The 17,249-nt window shown below is 35.9% G+C and overlaps 1 protein-coding gene across 2 annotated transcripts in view; it reads right to left on the reverse strand.

The window, feature by feature from the left end:
* Nucleotides 1-878: 878 nt before the first annotated feature.
* The window catches only part of LOC136255518 (cell adhesion molecule Dscam1-like), a 72,255-nt gene continuing 55,884 nt past the window's right edge, over nt 879-17,249 (reverse strand). For both annotated transcript variants that reach the window (XM_066048311.1, XM_066048310.1), the window contains 10 exons: nt 10,624-10,947; nt 10,143-10,571; nt 9,760-10,098; nt 9,388-9,708; nt 9,048-9,338; nt 8,006-8,112; nt 6,995-7,160; nt 6,883-6,941; nt 1,640-2,109; nt 879-1,317 (listed from right to left, as the gene is read on the reverse strand). In XM_066048311.1, coding sequence (XP_065904383.1) covers nt 1,065-1,317; nt 1,640-2,109; nt 6,883-6,941; nt 6,995-7,160; nt 8,006-8,112; nt 9,048-9,338; nt 9,388-9,708; nt 9,760-10,098; nt 10,143-10,571; nt 10,624-10,947 — 2,759 coding nt within the window. In that variant the 3' untranslated portion in view covers nt 879-1,064. The remainder of the gene's footprint in view (nt 1,318-1,639; nt 2,110-6,882; nt 6,942-6,994; nt 7,161-8,005; nt 8,113-9,047; nt 9,339-9,387; nt 9,709-9,759; nt 10,099-10,142; nt 10,572-10,623; nt 10,948-17,249) is intronic.

The following is a 17,249-nucleotide window of genomic DNA, read 5'->3' on the forward strand; positions in this document are numbered from 1 at the left end:
TGGGAGATTGAGAGTTACTTTTTAGACATGACAAAGAAAGCTAGCTACATGTATTATGCTTAGCAAGGGTTGTATGGCAGGCAGCAATTTTGAACACTCTACAATTATTTTTGTACGTGTTTTGAGTCCAAATTGAGATCTGTCTGTGATAATTTCAAGCATTAGGCTTTAAAGCAACTGATACGCTCCATTGTAGTCCTAACATGCTGACTTGTTTTTTCAGAAATCTATATTTTCCATACCTTATTGTTTTTGTTTTTTTTTTAAATTATACAGTATTCACTTCCATCCAAACAACAGTCTTCAAATGTTCATATTAGATAAATTGATGTATTATTATAAGTAAACTGATAGTGGAGCCACTAACATAGTAAGGTAGTATACTTATTGTAATTTATGTAAGTGTAATTTTGGGAACATCTGATCTTTGTGAAATACGTTTGATTTTGAAATAATTATGAGTAATTAAAATAGAAGAAATGTAGTTGTAACTGATGTCTCACATACAATGCATTCTTAAAAATTTCTGAAGTGATTATAATAATTATAATAATTGTGCAAAAACAGGGTATTTTTGGCACAAACTGTACTCCTTCACATAACAAGTCATATCTCAGCATTGGAATAAAATATTTGCATTCGGTAACTTGTGTTATTAAACCAATTAATTTTAATTTTCAAGTGGGACTGAAAATTGTATGGCCATAGCTTATAATAGAATAAAAAGTTATGAGTGGTGAAAATTTGAAAAAGTTGGATTTTATGTACCCATTTGCAGGCCCAGTCACAATTATGTTTTGATTTAGATGTTCAGGAAAGACCTACAGTTGCTACAGAACTGAATAAAACAAAGGTCAGATTGTCGTCTTCTACAAAAGTTTACAGTAATACTCTAATAATTCAAAAGTACAAGCAAAGTATTATAATAACACATGAATGTGTATGGGGCAATTATCATTACAAGTGTCTACATTTGTATAAATATGCATAGGAAAAACTACAGCAACTAACGAAATATCAGTGCATAAATGCAATAAAGCTGTAGAGCATAGCTAAGGAACATGTTACTTAAAATGTGTTTCAGCATAAGCTGGATTCTTCTCCATCTTGACATCATCTGTGTTTGGTGTAGTTGGTTGAAGGTTGATGACCTCATATTCAGGTGGATGATTATCAGTTGTCTTATTACCCAACACTGTTGATTGGTAAGCTGGGTTTTTATCCATTGTGACTGGCTTGTGATCGGATGCTACTGTCTCATATGCTCGAGGTTTAGGCGTAATGCACTCGTATTCATTTTCTGGTTGTTTTTTAACACTACAAGGGAAGAAACATAGTGATGAGATGATGGCATAGTGTGTGTATAGTGCCATACCATAATTGTGACTGGGCCTGCAAAAACAGTGCATGCGGGCACAAACTACATCCCGTCACACAATAGGTGATAATTCAGTAGTAGAGTAAAATTTTTGCAATTAGTAACTTTTAATATATAGCCAATTAATAAGGGAAATTTTGTTTCCATAGCATGATGGTATAAAAAGTTATGAGTTATGAAAGTTTGAAAAATAGGAAAATTTTGTGTGCCCACATGCCCTGTTTTTGTTGGCCTGGTCAAAATTATTCTGCTAGAAATCACCTGTAGCTTCCTTTTCTCCTGAGATACAGCAACACAGCCACTACTATAATGACTATTATCAGGACGACAACTACCACTGCTAGTATTGCTCCAACTATTAAACCAATAGATGAGGAGTCACTGGAAGATGGTGATGATGACTCTGTGACTTCACAATCACCTGAATCAATTGAATCAAGCATTGCTGTACAACTAGGGTCTATCTCTAGGGTGGCAAGCCGAACAATTATTGATGGTGAAGACTTAACCCAGTTATCTATATGAGTAACAACATTATCAGCCGGAAGAAGTGCAGCAGAATCTTGCACAGTAACTCTTGCTCTGAACACAACAGTGTTCTCAAAGTTTCCTTGTGATCCTCGACAACTAAAGCTTTCATCGACAATATTAAACATACAAGAACATCTTGGTGCTATTGCTTGCATCACTTGCAATTTAATTTCATCCAACTTTTGCCTTTGCTCAGTTTCCTGTAAATATCAATTAGTATCAAATTATACTACATGTATAACATGTGGTAACAAAGAGATACAAAGTTGGTGTGTGACAGAATTATTATTCAAAAATGTGTTAATACCGTATTTCCTTAGTTAAATGCTGGACTTTCAATAGTAGCCACATTTGTGGTAATGCCACAGTTGATTTTGAAAATAAGGGCATATACATGAGCATATGGTAGTTGAGTTTGAATAGTCACCACATCAATTTCTTAAAACTAACGTACTGCAACAAATGTTGCAGCATTTAACTAAATGAATATGGTGTACACGTCTTGGGGCTTTGTACTACAACCCACCAATAATAATTTATATTGTCCAGTATGTAATTACAAAATGTAACACTTTCATACCTCAGATCAAAAATTCCGAAGGATACATTTTTCATGCATACCTCTTCACAGGGAGACAACTAAATGTACACCGGTGTATAATGAAATGTATCCCAGGAAAGTGCCTTGATATGGATGAGGTATAGACTGCACTGTTTTTTTTATAAAGGCTCAAACTGAAATTGATTATTAATGCTAGCTCCTGTGACTATTATCACGAATTGGAGTCTTGCCACAAGAAGCACTCAAATGAAGTTGTTTCAGTATCCTTACCATTCTATAAGTTAATTGGGAAATGCAATATAATGTGTGAACTAGTCTTATAATAGTCACTTTAAACCAGGTTGAACCCACATTCAACACATTCATATGGGATTCTTAACCTGGGTTGAGCCTCGAAGTCATAAAATGTCATAGGCAAGTTCAACCCTATAGCTAAAGCAGTAGGTTCAACCCAGGTTGACCTTGGGTCTGCAAATTTAAAGCGAGTTAGTGGTGAATACATAAAGTGCTTAGAAGACAATTATCACTCAATGAATACCATCATCTGATGATTGCTTATGAATAGAATATGGGTTGAAAGTGGGTTACTCAACCCAGGTTGAACTCACTTTTGGGTGTCCATGTTTTGTAGTGAATTCACAAGTATTTCAGCACGTTATTGAATATGGACCACACCAAAATTACAGATAACCACTCCACCATGAAGCTTACCCATCAAGGCCTTCTTTAAATAATGTGATACTAGCAAATTCCCCGAGATTCACTCAACTCAACCTTTTCCATGATATCCTTAGGACTCATCCGCTCATTATAACAACATAGGTACAATGTTACATGCTGCCTAGAAACTCACCTATATACATCTCTGTATTATGCTCATAGCATTGAGCATTATGCTACTGAGCTGTGCTTAAACATCAATTTGTTGTGCTTTAAAGAAAAGCTCATTATTTTCTTTTATATTTAGTTAGTTACTAAGGCTTTACAACAAACATGCTGACGCAGGACTTAGTGGTTGATTGATTATGCCACCATCTTTGGTCAACAACTTCAGCTCAACAGTGTGTTAGATCATTTACGTACATTGATGTATCAACTTCAAATATTATTTTATTCTATATGTTGACTGCTACTATTAGAGTATTTCATAATCACTTTAAGTAACTGCTTTAATAGAGCAGTATATAGGTGTGACTGATATCTGACTATTCTATTAGAGTATCTAAGAATTGTGCAAATTATAGATTTTCGTATATGTTAAAGCATAGCCGCGAGTGCTATATGAAAAATAAAGTACAAGGCGTGCGGCCGAGTACTTTATTTTTCATATAGCACGAGCAAGTCTAGTCTTTAAATGATTTATGGAACTTTCTAGTCGTCTAACTTCACCATACACTAGGACTCGTAATTAACAAGCGTTGTACGAACCATTAGCAGCCTGAACACACACAAACTAGTTTAACAAAGTAACTCACGTGTATTTCACCATAGTTTGGCATAGTAGACGTTCATTGCGTCTTTTGGCAGGTTTTGCTCACAACCCACAATTGATTCTATTGTGAGTCACATGGTGAAGTATTTCCGTGATATCTCCAGGACTTGTCCGTTTACATTAACAAACGTAACAGCAACGTTACCTTCTCCCACCCATCATTGAAGCATTTAGGTAAGTCTATAAAAGCAATCCAGTGGTGGACCTTGTATTGGCTGGGGTGATTGATCACTCAGCGTGGTGAGGCTATCAGCCTTCACTGGCTTGGGTGATTAGTCGTACTGGCGTGAGCCCCGTAGGCTATTAGCCTACACTAAGGCACGTGGGCAACTGTGCTTTATTGCCCACAAAGAGTGCTTTATTGCACCGCAAAGAGTGCTGTATTGAACGAATAAAGCACTCTTTGTGGTCGATGAAGCAGTTGGCTGGCTGAGAGTGTACTTTATGAAATTTAAAGTACACTTTTTCCTTTGATCTCGCCCACGTAAAGTTTTATAATTTCTGTTAAAGCTTAATAATTGCATCAAAATCCCAGTATAATGCTACTTCCCACACATATTTATTATTCTTTAAATCATGCCTGCATAATTGTTGCATTCCTGCAGATATACAAAGTAGGAATGTGTCAATATTGCTGACAAAATTGTTGGCATTATAGGTAGGTAAAAACAATGAGTGCATAATGGGTGCATTTTTGTGAAGTGGACACAAGGTGACATTAAGTTTGCACAAAATATCAAGACACACTAATAGATACACTAATAGAACTATCACATGTGATACAATATGCAACTGATTGTTATGGGAAGAGAAAGTGGTAATCAAGATACCCTAATAGAACAGTCACATATGTTAACATTATACTGTGATCAAGGAAGTCACTTTTAAGGTGAAATTGCAGTGATACAGGTTAATTAACAAAGATTAATGTAGAGAAAAATAGAAATTGTTGAGCAAAATATGCAGTATAATAGGTGCAAAATAAAAGAAATGCTTAAAAGAAAAATACAGTAGGTGAAAAAAGCTGATCCCTAATGCAAAGCACTTATTATCATCCATGTAGAACTATGACTTTCATCCCTGTTTCCCTTATAGTGAGGTAGTTCAACAAAATCATTGTTACAGGGTGGCCATTTTTGGTACACAAATCTTTATGGTGTACTTATAAATATCCACTAAACCTGATTATGTGTGGGCAGAAAACAAAATGGCCATCAAGTGGCCCGAGTATAGTACATTTATAGTATATCATACACAGTGTTGGGCAAGTTACTTTGTAAAAGTAACTAGTTACATATTACATATTACTTGCAACAGAACTATTTAGTTACAGTTACATATTACTCATAAAATAAAGTAACTATAATAATATTACATATTATATTACTTTGTGTCCACAGCCTTAAGCTGTTACGTGTGAAACTACCAATTTATCACGTGACATGATTGCGTTGTTGGACAATGTACAAATCTTGGTTATAAGTAAGAGCCGGTGAATAAGCTTCATTCAGTAGGCTTCGTTACTTCGTTGTGGCTAGGTGTTACTCAGAGGATAACTAACGAGATTAGTAACTTCATTACTTGTAGTAATAATATTACGTAATATTAGACTCGTTACAGTAACTATATTACTTAGGTTACGCGTTACATTTGTAAGTAAAGTAACTTGAGTTATATTACCTGTTTTCATAGCGTATTTTGTTATATTACTTAGATACCGCAAAAGTAATAATATTACGTAACGCGTTACTCCCAACACTGATCATACATGTGAATATGGAGTGAAATGCACTTTCATAGTTTTCCTATTTTAATTGAATTGTATTTTACATTCAATATTTGCAGACTTGTCAAATAGATTAGTAAATGGCACTGTAAGTAGTGCATAAACGAACGCTAAAATTGATCATTCGTATGTGAATGAAAAACTGCAGATTGTTCGAACGTTTCTAATATTTAAAACCCATAATCAAAAATTTTCATTTATTGAATCTAAGGAGTAAGAACTACTGTTGTGAAGATTCTATGCACTTACTTGTTGAAATACTCTTTGATATAGACAGTACAGTGAGTGTAAACAGCAGCAAAGTAGTAGTTTATCACTGCAATCAACCTCATACCTGGCTTGCTAGCTGTCGTATGTAGCATTTTTGGCTTCACATGCACCTGACTGTAGACAATGGGCTGTTAACTAAGTAGGTTGTGGCCTCCAAAAAGCTAGGATGAATGTAAAATCAAGAATGCAGCCAAGAAAAGGTTACAGTAGATTAATGCAATAATGACAATTCTTAGTTGCCTTCTCGAAGTTTTAGTAGGATCAAATTCACCAGAATTACAATTTGTCATTAACCTGCCACCGCAGCCATTACTTTTCGTTTCACAAGTTTTTTCACCCTAGTCTTTTTGAAGGCCACATGCACTCTTTTCCAGCATAGATATCACTTCTACAGGGCATATTTGTAATTGAGGGCCCCAAAGTCAGGCTTTGAGGCTCTTTCTAACTTGTATTTCTTTTTTCACTTCAAACAAGACAAAGATGTTAATTTTGTTTGTATATCTATGTGCCTACTTAAACTTCACATTTTATAAAATCATGAGACTTTAGTTTTGCAAACTGCATTGTTCACAGAAATTTGAAAGGGAAATATATTAACATACTGCAATACATCATTCCAATATGAAGTTTATGCTTCTTATGTATAATTAATACAAGTCCTGCTAAAACTAGTTGCATAATACTGGTAATAATAGATCCAGTACAGTATGGTATTATAGCATAATTGTTGTATTACTATTATACACAATGATCTCTTTCAACTATGATATTGCAGTACTTGCTAGAGCAGTTAAAAGAATGTTTGTAGGAGTAAGATACAATGTACCATGAGTATCCTTTACACATATAATTATGGTACTTACTATATATCTTAAACAGTTCTCAATGGGACGGAGTCTTATTTGAAATAAAGCAGTGTTTACTGTAAAAATGATAAAGTTAGATCTGATTGATACGTAAATAGGGCAAACTCACAAGTGGTAGCAGTAACAGTTGTACTAGTAATCATTCCTCCTGTGGTAGTGACTGCTGTAACATTGATGGAGTACTCTACACCAGGGACCAGGTCACTGAGTGTGATACTTGTAGTTGAACTGTTGGTAGACAATGTTGAACCTTGACCAGCTGGAGTATAATAAACCTGTAATAATAACACACAGAAATAGGAAAGATGACCATATTCAAAAAAGCCTAAAAAGCACAAAAATGGAATCATCCACAAAGATGCAAAAAAAATTTATGGCTGGATTTATTATACAATTGACATTGTAGATACATATTCACATCCACTCTAGTTGACTACCATCTATACCTCTCTCACTCTGTGTGCTGAAAAAATGCTTGAAGTATTGAACTTAAAGAACACGTTAACTCATGTTTCAACACAGAAGACTTTGGGTGAGGCAAGGACCTGGTTATCCCAGAAATGAGAACCCTGTGGCCATATCTATTTGAGTACCAGGACATCTTGCTCTTGAATGCATGATACACTTAATAGTGATGTAAACAAATGTGATATTGCCACGTGCCTTTAATTGGTTTTTACATTTAGTCCTTTCTATATTAATTATGTTCCATAGGAGTTGGATTCTCCAGTCATTTTATGATATATGCAACTACTAGCTAAGCAAAAAAAAAAAATAAAAAAAAATATATATACAATAACCACATCCATCTGTCAGGGGCACAAATAACACAAACAGTATGCCATACCTACACTGTACACCAAATAGTGACGGGATTTGTAAACAGGGGTTTTCCACCTACATCTAATTCTATGAATTTTGGATCATAACTTTGCTTTCAAGAAACATACAAACCTGAAATTTTCTCTATCCATTGAAATTCTTGCTACTGACTAACTTTTGGGTCAATGGCTTTTTCCACTCTCTATTTAGAATTGTCAAAGTTGGCAAATTGGATGTGTGTAGAACAACCCCTTATTTATAAACCCCACCACAACAATTATGTTCATTTAAACATCACCTGGTAATAATTAATTGTATCATCCATAAGCACAAGGTCAATCCAACGTAACATTATTGTTGTTTCACCAACAGACTGAACTGTAACATTCAGTTGTCTATCTGAAACTGCAGTGAAATGAAAAGTAGAATAGTAACTCACAACACACAGTAGCTTGTTGTGGGCCCAAAAATGTAGGCCAGAAAAGGTGCTAGAATAAGAGCAAAGGTTGCCAAATCATAAAGCTTAGGGAATGACCAGTAAAAAAGTTTATTTAGTAAAAGTGTTAACTGGTCACTAAATTGGACTATGGTAAAGCCACTCGGCAGCATTATTTGACAGCCGAATCTTATACTTTTATAGGAATGGATGAGTGTGGAGAGTGGTAAGTAATCACTCAATTTAATTACCATGTATACACTACCGCAGTTAACAGAAACTACTAGCAGGTGCGGATGGACAGGTGCAGATGGAAAGAACAAGAAAAGAGATAATTTCCTTAAACAATTCCGGAGAGATGTTTTAAATTATACTTGTGAGCCCCAAAGTTCAACATTAAAGCTTGAATAGTCATTTAAACAGTCAAATATTTTAATAAAACATCCAAAAATCACATGACAGCTTAGAGCCTGCTAGGAAGTAATAAACTACAACTGAGCAGTTGGGAATAAAATTTGTTTTATTTTAATCAAAGTACACCTGTAATATCATAATAGGCAAAAAAATTAAAATACAGTTGAATGCAGACTTAGTGTAATTTTCTGTAAGTGTATAATTAAGTCAATAGTCAAACAATCCTAAAGCTTGAACAAAGAACAAAGCTGCTCAAATGTATTATATATTGACAAGTTCCTTTCAACTGACTGACTGACTGACTAACAACAAGTTGCATAGCTTTAATTTGTGTACAAAAGTTATTGCTGGAGTCAAGACATGTCTTTGCTGTATCTGGCGTTATGTGTAAAATGTTCTTTACATTATGGATTTACAGACTTTACATGTACTTGAATGCCACTCCTTAAATGAGAATGGGTAGGGCAATGCATAAGACATGAACCTTTACTTGTTCGTATCATCACTGGATCGGAGAATGGTCCATACTCATCAATTTGAGTACCAGCACTAACTGATACATAATATCTGGTGAATATTTCCAAGTCTTCTATCACATAAGAAGTATCACTATCAAGTGATACAGTAGTCCAGTTGAGTGGCTGAGACACTTCAGTATAGTTCAGTTGATGTTTAGTGATAATGCCATTCCTTACTAGTGAATCAGGAAGTTGCCACCTTACAGCAATAGAAGTAGAATTGGGAGATGATAGTGTAACACTTAATGGTGGACCATCAGGAACTGTGTATAGGATATTATCAATTATTACAATGACTTGATACACACTCACCATCCTCCAGTGTCTGCACTACACACTCCATTGGGTTAGAATATGGTCCAATTCCTACTACAGTATGTGCTGCTAGAGCAATAGTATAACTGGTAGCTATTCTCAGATCAGTCACAATAGTGTTAGTGTCATTGTTACCAATATTAATACTGACATTTCCATCAGTAGAATAGTCAGCAGTGGACAGTGACTGACCAGGAACATAAGACACATTATAGTCAGTAATAATACCATTAGGCATAACAGGAGGTGACCAAGTGATCCTAATAGAAGTGGAGCTAACTGCAGTGGCTGAACAGTTAACAGGTGGAGTGTCTGGAGCTAAACGTTTAACATTGACATTATAGACAGAAAAAAGTTAGCTAAACTAACCATCTTGTAGGAAATGTACAACCTGTGATGCTCCTGCTGAATCCAAATCTCCACATCCTAACTCATTACAAGCTACTACAGCAAACTGGTACCTCATAAAAGGTAGAATCTGCTCAGTCACATTATAACTGTTAGTAATAGTGGTAAACATGTTAGTTTGTCTCTTTCCCATTCCGGATAATGTCAATACTAGTGTGAAGTCTGAATTAGTGTCCACAGATCTGATGTATACATTGTATCCCATAATATCACTATTTCCATCATATGGGATATTCCATTGTAGGTATACCCATCGACTATCATAATCCACAATAGTGGAATTTGTTGGATCAGGTCGCTCTGAAATATACAGGTATATTAAACACAACATCCAGTTATCTTACCTAGTACAGTAACAGGAGTACGACTACTCACAACTGATATAGTGTCAGTTTCTGGTAGTGTATTAGTAACATTACAAGTGTAACTTCCATTGTCACTACGTTGAATTGATCTTATCAACAAATTACTAACCACAACAAGTTTAGTGAAGTTAGACATTCCTAACTCTAAAATGTCTTGAGGATCAGTGACAGTATTACCATTTGCAAGATCTAGCATTTGAACTACTGTACAATTATCTAGATCCAACCCCACCATTGAGGTAACATTATAAGAATCAAGAACACAGTCTGGATCAATAGGAACATTATCACCATTAAGTTGCCACATGATAGTTGGTAATGGTATTCCGATAGCAGTACATGTTAAGTTAATATGTGAATTGATGTTGAATCTGTCACCTCCTGATATTGTGAGATTTGTTGGCTTGACTATAATAAAGTGTTGTGCATGAAGTAAGTTAACACCATAACTAATCCTTACCATGTACATTCACCATAGCATCAGCACTAACAGCATCATGTACATTAGCTGCTACACATGTGTATATACCCCTGTCATCATATTGCAGGTTAGTAATAGTTAGTGTACCAAAACTAGTAGTGTTAACAGTATTATTGATCAGATATTTCATGTTAGTATCTGATGATGAAGTACTGATAATATCTCTACCAACATTACTCCTCATCCTCTGGTACATCCAGGTGATGTTGTGTTGTGGGAGAGCAAGAGCAGTACATATCAATGTGACATCATTATCATCTATTTCTATTGTGTTCACTGGAGGATCAATAATATCTGGTGGACCTGTGTATAGATGATCACATACAGTAAAATATAATTTCACATGCATGTAACTGGATTTATAAACATAGTATGTATTGCACTGTACATGAGTAGTATCGGATTAGACATTTATGTACAAAGATTTCAAGTCATTATAACTCACCAAGGGCATATTAATGTTACTTGCACTAGTATCTGGCTACTAATGTTTTTGCTATTTGAGATTAGCAATTTTAGTAGTTGAGTCCTCGTACTGGTATGGAAAGTGGCTACAATACCCTTATTTCCACCAATTATTTTATATTATAGCTAGTCATGATACCGTAGATTCCCTAACATTTCGGCATCTCTAAATATTCGGCACTCCCCGTGCTTTGAACGCAATGTGCTCTAAATTTCGGCAAGTGCAGGAAAGTTTCTAATTATAAGCGCGCTAATTCTTCGGAACTTGAAGTACTAGTTGACGAAGGTCTCTTGAGTATTGAGGATTCCCAGTGACCTCACACAATTGATGCTGGATGAAACACCAAGTGTGAAATTGTTCAGGGAACGTACCCAACGATATCATCGTGTGACATCACGACTACCGCAAAACGATCTTCATTTCTGTTCACAGGATAAAATCACTCCTGACCCCACATCTCCTTATAACATGATACACCCTCAGATAACGTTTTGTTCGCCATGGAACACTTCATGCAGCATCTGGTAGCGAGATTTATCATGAGATAGTTCAATAATACTATTGATTGTGGTTTCTATTTTTTATTACTTGTTGAAATCCTTAATATTACGTCCGGGTGATTATATTCAAAAGTGATGTAGTAATGACATTGACCATCCCTCCTGGATAATGTAGGCAATCATAGTATATAGCGCTGCGGCCAAGTGAGTGTTGTAGTATCGTCAGCTCCGCCTCAAGGCATTCCTGTTAGTCCCTGTAGAAAGAAATCTGGAAAGTAAGCAGTAAATGGATCGAAAATAGTATAGCCATGAAGTGTGCAGACTGTATTAAGGATAGATCCCTAAAAATTTGACAATAGCACTGGGCCGGTATATTTTTTTCCTACTTGTTCAGCCAGACACGATCTGAATTAATTTATTTCTGCCGAATTTTTAGGGAATCTACAGTATTTAAAAAAAACAAGAACTATTTTGCTTAGTATCAATAAACTGTTATTATTTACATGTGGGTAGCTATAATATCACCATGTAGCCACTGTTCTAATATAGCATCTCAACTTGTCTCATAGCAGCAAGAAGTTATTGATTATATATTATTCTGCCATACTAGGCCTGAGCCTATTATGCTTTTGAAATTGCCTATTATGCTTTTGAACATTGCTCCAGAATTTCCTCTATTATACTCCAATTATGCCCAGTTGTGTTCCATTATGCTCCAAATATCCTCATATAAAATTGTGTCTTGACTGCTCTATTAGAGTACCAAATGCATCTGTGAACGTTCTATTAGTGACTGTTCTATTAGAGTATATCGATCTTTAACTAATCTTTTTTTCACAACGTAGCTGTAAATCTAATTTTTACCATGTTTGCACACTATCCCATTCTGCAGCATGCAAAATAGGCAGAGTTTCAGCTTCTCTGATAACCAACGCAAAAATTTTTTGACTATTATTATGCTGGCATTATGCTGATGCTTTTGGTTACCTAGTATGCCCCAAATTATGCTCGCATAATCGACGCAGACCTAATACTATTTCAATTTTCTTTCAAACAAGAAAGGAAAATTTGTGATCTACAATGTCCCCTTTACAAGAATTGTACCTGTAATTATTGGATTGTAATAATTACTCATTTTAATTACCCAACTGGTAAAATCAATGCATACTGGCTTGCATAAGCAATAAGTCAGTGATAAAAGTATTGGGTTGTGCTGACACCATAATAAACAAACCTTAGCAATAGAAAAACCATCACAGAAATAGTTTGCCAATGTTATATATCTATTCACACTTTAAGCATTGTTTCTGGTCAGGTCAGCTCCTTGAGGTAGCCAAATTTGCTGTAATTGTTATCCAATCCAAAACAGCCAAGCTGTAAAAAAAGTGCGGCCCTCAAAAAGGCTATAGTGAAAAAAGATGTGAATCTAAGGTGGCGGCCAAGAAATGGCTGTGATGGTAGGTTAATGGTAAAAATTTTAATTACGACGAATTTGTGTTGCCTCCTCCACTAGGATTTGGCATCAAATTCATCTGAATTGTCGCAATTAAAATTTTTGCCATTAACCTACCATCACAGCCATTTCTTGGCCATCACCTTGGATTTTACAACTTTTTTCACTATAGCCATTTTGAGGGCCGGACTCTTTTTTTTACAGCTTGGCTGTTTTGGATTAGATTTCACTTCTTTTTGTATTTGTATACCCCAAAGCTGGCCTATGGCCAGCTTTTTTAACCTTTCTTTTTTTTTCGTTTCCACAGGAAGAAGAAAAGATGAAGTAGACGAATACTTTACTATTTCTGATTTTATCAATAAATGTACAAATTATATATATAATACATATCAAGACACACGATAGTGTGTCGTGCAGCCCAAGAAGCTGGCGCGCCACACCATGAGTATATTAACAGGAAGAAAGAAAATGCAATTTTCACACTTATGTAGCTCTGTGATCCCTTATCTGATTGGAACCAAATTTGCTACGGATGTGCCGGCCAGCTATGGGAGTCTCCATATCAAATTTGAAGAAAATCGGTCCAGTCATTTCCGAGATACGAGCGAACAAAAGTTCGTTTTAATTTCTTCGTTTTTTTCTTCTTCTACTTCATTTTGCACACTTTGCAAAATCCGCCGTAAAACACGAATGCATGTTCCAATCGGGCTGCAATTTGGCACACTTGAAGGGCTCATTAAGGCGGATCTCAGTACCAACTTTGGTAGGAATCCTATGGACATTCACGGAGTTATGATCGATTATGCACATAAAAAAAGGTCGAAGGTCTGTCACGCCCACAGGGTAAACACCTTGAAGGAATGAGTTGAAAATTGCTATGTAGATGGAGTAACCATCGTAGGAGTGCCTTTTTGTGGTTTGAAAAGAATCGAGATAAAGACCACACAAAACCCACCTGTGTCACAATTACGCAATCAATTTTTATGAAAAAAAACTATTAGTTATTATTATTATTATTATTCATCTGATTTGTCAAAAAAGACAGGGTGACACCAAAAGGTAGAGCCTGTACAAGGGTGTTTCCCTAGAAGATACAAAACCAAAAAACGGAGGGGACAAATACAGAGAAAACACAGCTACAAAAACCAAGAAAGAACACATACATATATAAATTAAATACAACAAAACAGTTTATACACAGCTTGGCGAAACTTAGATGAGCTGAGATCAAATACATCACACGATAGAGTGTTCCATAAGCAAACAGTGTTCACAAAGAAAGAATGTCTATAAGAATTGATAGAAGACTGTAACGGAACAAGGGTGAGAGGATGCGCTCGGGTACAAGATGTATTGAAATTACAGTAATTTGATAGCTTCAAAGAATCGTACCTACCTTTTAGGATGTCATAAAACATAGCCACGCTCAAATAATTCTTTCGAGATGACAGTCTTGGCCAGTGTAACTCTTGTAAACAAGCATTAGAAGATTTATTCCAACACTTATGTAATGGTGACCAGCAACTTCCACAGGCCCAACGTGCAGCACGTCGTTGGACAGATTCCACTGTGGACTTATCAGAAACAGTGTGAGGATTCCACACAGTGCAAGTGTACTCTAGTGAAGGTTGCACTAAAGACTTATAGACCATGGATTTGGCCTCAGTTGTAGCACCCCATAAAGTGTGACGTAGAAAATTCAAGGACTTGCTGGCTTTGGCTGCAACATACTTGCAGTGGTGTGACCATGACAAATTTGATTGAAAGAAAACTCCCAAATATTTCACAGAGGATTTCCAGGATAGAAGAGAGCGGTTTATGAAATAATCATAAGATATTTTCTTAAGTTTATTTGAAATAAGAAAAGCGTCACACTTGGATGCATTCAATCGAAGTTGCCACTTGTCTGCCCAATCACAAATGCAATCAAGGTCCTCTTGTAACAATTTACAGTCAGATTCACACTTAATTTCCTCGTACAAGGTGACATCATCTGCGTTGAGTTTCAATTTAGAGTGCTTGACAACACTGTGCAAATCGTCAATATATAGTAAAAACAACAAGGGGCCTAAAACAGACCCTTGAGGAACTCCTGATTTAACACTTAACCAATCCGAATAAGCACCATTCACAACAACACGTTGCCATCTGTGTGTTAAAAAGGAGCATATCCATTGCAGTAGCTTACCATCAATACCCAATAACTGTAGTTTAAGAAGAAGATGCTCATGGGCCACAGAGTCAAAGGCCTTAGCAAAATCTAGCAAGACACAATATATACTACTACGTAGTTCCAAACATAGACTCCAATCATGTACAGCAGACAAAAGTAATGATATTGTTGAACGACGGGAACGAAAACCAAACTGTGCATCACTTAAGCGATTTGATTTTTCCAGAACTTCTGTTAGTTTCCTACAAATAATTCTCTCCATAATCTTCACCACAATAGATGTTAAGCTGATGGGTCTGTAATCTGCTGCAACTCGAAGATCTCCTTTTATGTGAATAGGTACAACGTTTGCTGTAGTCCAATCTTTGGGAAGTAAACCCATTGACATACTTTGATTAAACAAATTACATAGGGACTCACATATAAAATCAACACTTCTTTTTAATATCTGCGGAGTTAATAAATCAGGACCACAAGCTTTATTAAGATTTAATTGTAATAATTCTTGATAGACATCTTGAGTAGTAAAGGTAATTGATTCGACAATAGATGATAATTTACTAGCGGTTCTCAAAGAACTTAAATCAGAACAATCTTCATCAGTAAAAACAGAATAGAAGTACTTGTTGAACACATCTGCTCTAGCACAGTCATTTGTAACAGTAGTATCACCTAGTTTTCACGCCTACCAGGCAAACCGCTTAGAGCAATGAGCTGAAAATTGGTGTGTAGCTGGAATAATCATCATAGAAAGTCCTTGCAGTAGTACAGAAGAATGGGATTACAAACCACTGAGTCAGGATTCGAAAGCCAACTACGTGTTGCAAATGCGAAATCGAGATACTCTAATAGAACAGTCACCCTAATAGAGCATTCGGCTACGTTTATAACTTACTCCATTAAAGAATTATATTACATTGCAAGTTATTCTGTAGGGAATTCAGCTACAACCAGTTAATCTGATAGACAATTCAACTACAGGCAAGTCACCCTGTAGAGAGTTCACCTAGAAACAAATCACCCTGTAGAGAGATCAGCTAGAAGAAGCCACATTGTAGAGAGTTCAGCTGCAAAGAAACCATCATGTAGAGAGTTCAACTATAACAAATCACCTTGTAGAAAGATCAGCTAGAAGAAGTCACCTTGTAGAGAGTTCAATTACAAAGAAACCACCATGTAGAGAGTTCAGCTACAAACTAGTGACCCTGTAGAGACATCAGCTAGAAGAAGTTACTTTGTAGAGAGTTCAGCTACAAAGAAACCATCATGTAGAGAGTTCAACTACAAACAAGTGACCCTGTAGAGACATCAGCTAGAAGAAGTTACCTTGTAGAGAGTTCAGCTGCGAAGAAACCATCATGTAGAGAGTTCAGCTACAAACAAATCACCCTGTAGAAATATCAGGTAGAAGAAGTCACTTTGTAGAGTGTTCAGTTATAAAGAAACCACCATGGAGAGTTCTGTAATAATTATGTATTTTATATATATATATATATATAATTTGTACATTTACTGATAAAATATTTAAAGTACATCTGCTTCGTCTTTTCTTCTTCCTGTGGTAAAGAAAAAAAAGATAGTTTAAAAAAGTCCCAAAGCCGGCCATAGGCTGGCTTTGGGGTATACAAATACAAAAAGAAGTGAAATCTAATCAAAAACAGCTAAGCTGTAAAAATAGGTGCAGCCCCAAAAAGGCCATGGTGAAAAAAGATGTGAAATCCAAGGTGGCGGCCAAGAAATGGCTGTGATGGTAGGTTAATGGTAAAAATTTTAATAACAACAATTCACATGAAGTTTGTGCCAAGACCAAGCGGCACCAAATTCACCTGAATTGTCGTTATTAAAATTTTTACCATTAACCTACCATCACAGCCATTTCTTGGCCGCCACCTTGGATTTCAAATCTTTTTTCACTATGGCTTTTTGGGGCCGCACCTTTTTTACAGCTTAGCTGTTTTTGATTAGATATTTATTACAGAACTCTACATGGTGGTTTCTTTGTAACTGAACACT

Source organism: Dysidea avara, chromosome 5 (assembly GCF_963678975.1).
Source record: "Dysidea avara chromosome 5, odDysAvar1.4, whole genome shotgun sequence".
Classification (NCBI taxonomy): domain Eukaryota; kingdom Metazoa; phylum Porifera; class Demospongiae; order Dictyoceratida; family Dysideidae; genus Dysidea; species Dysidea avara.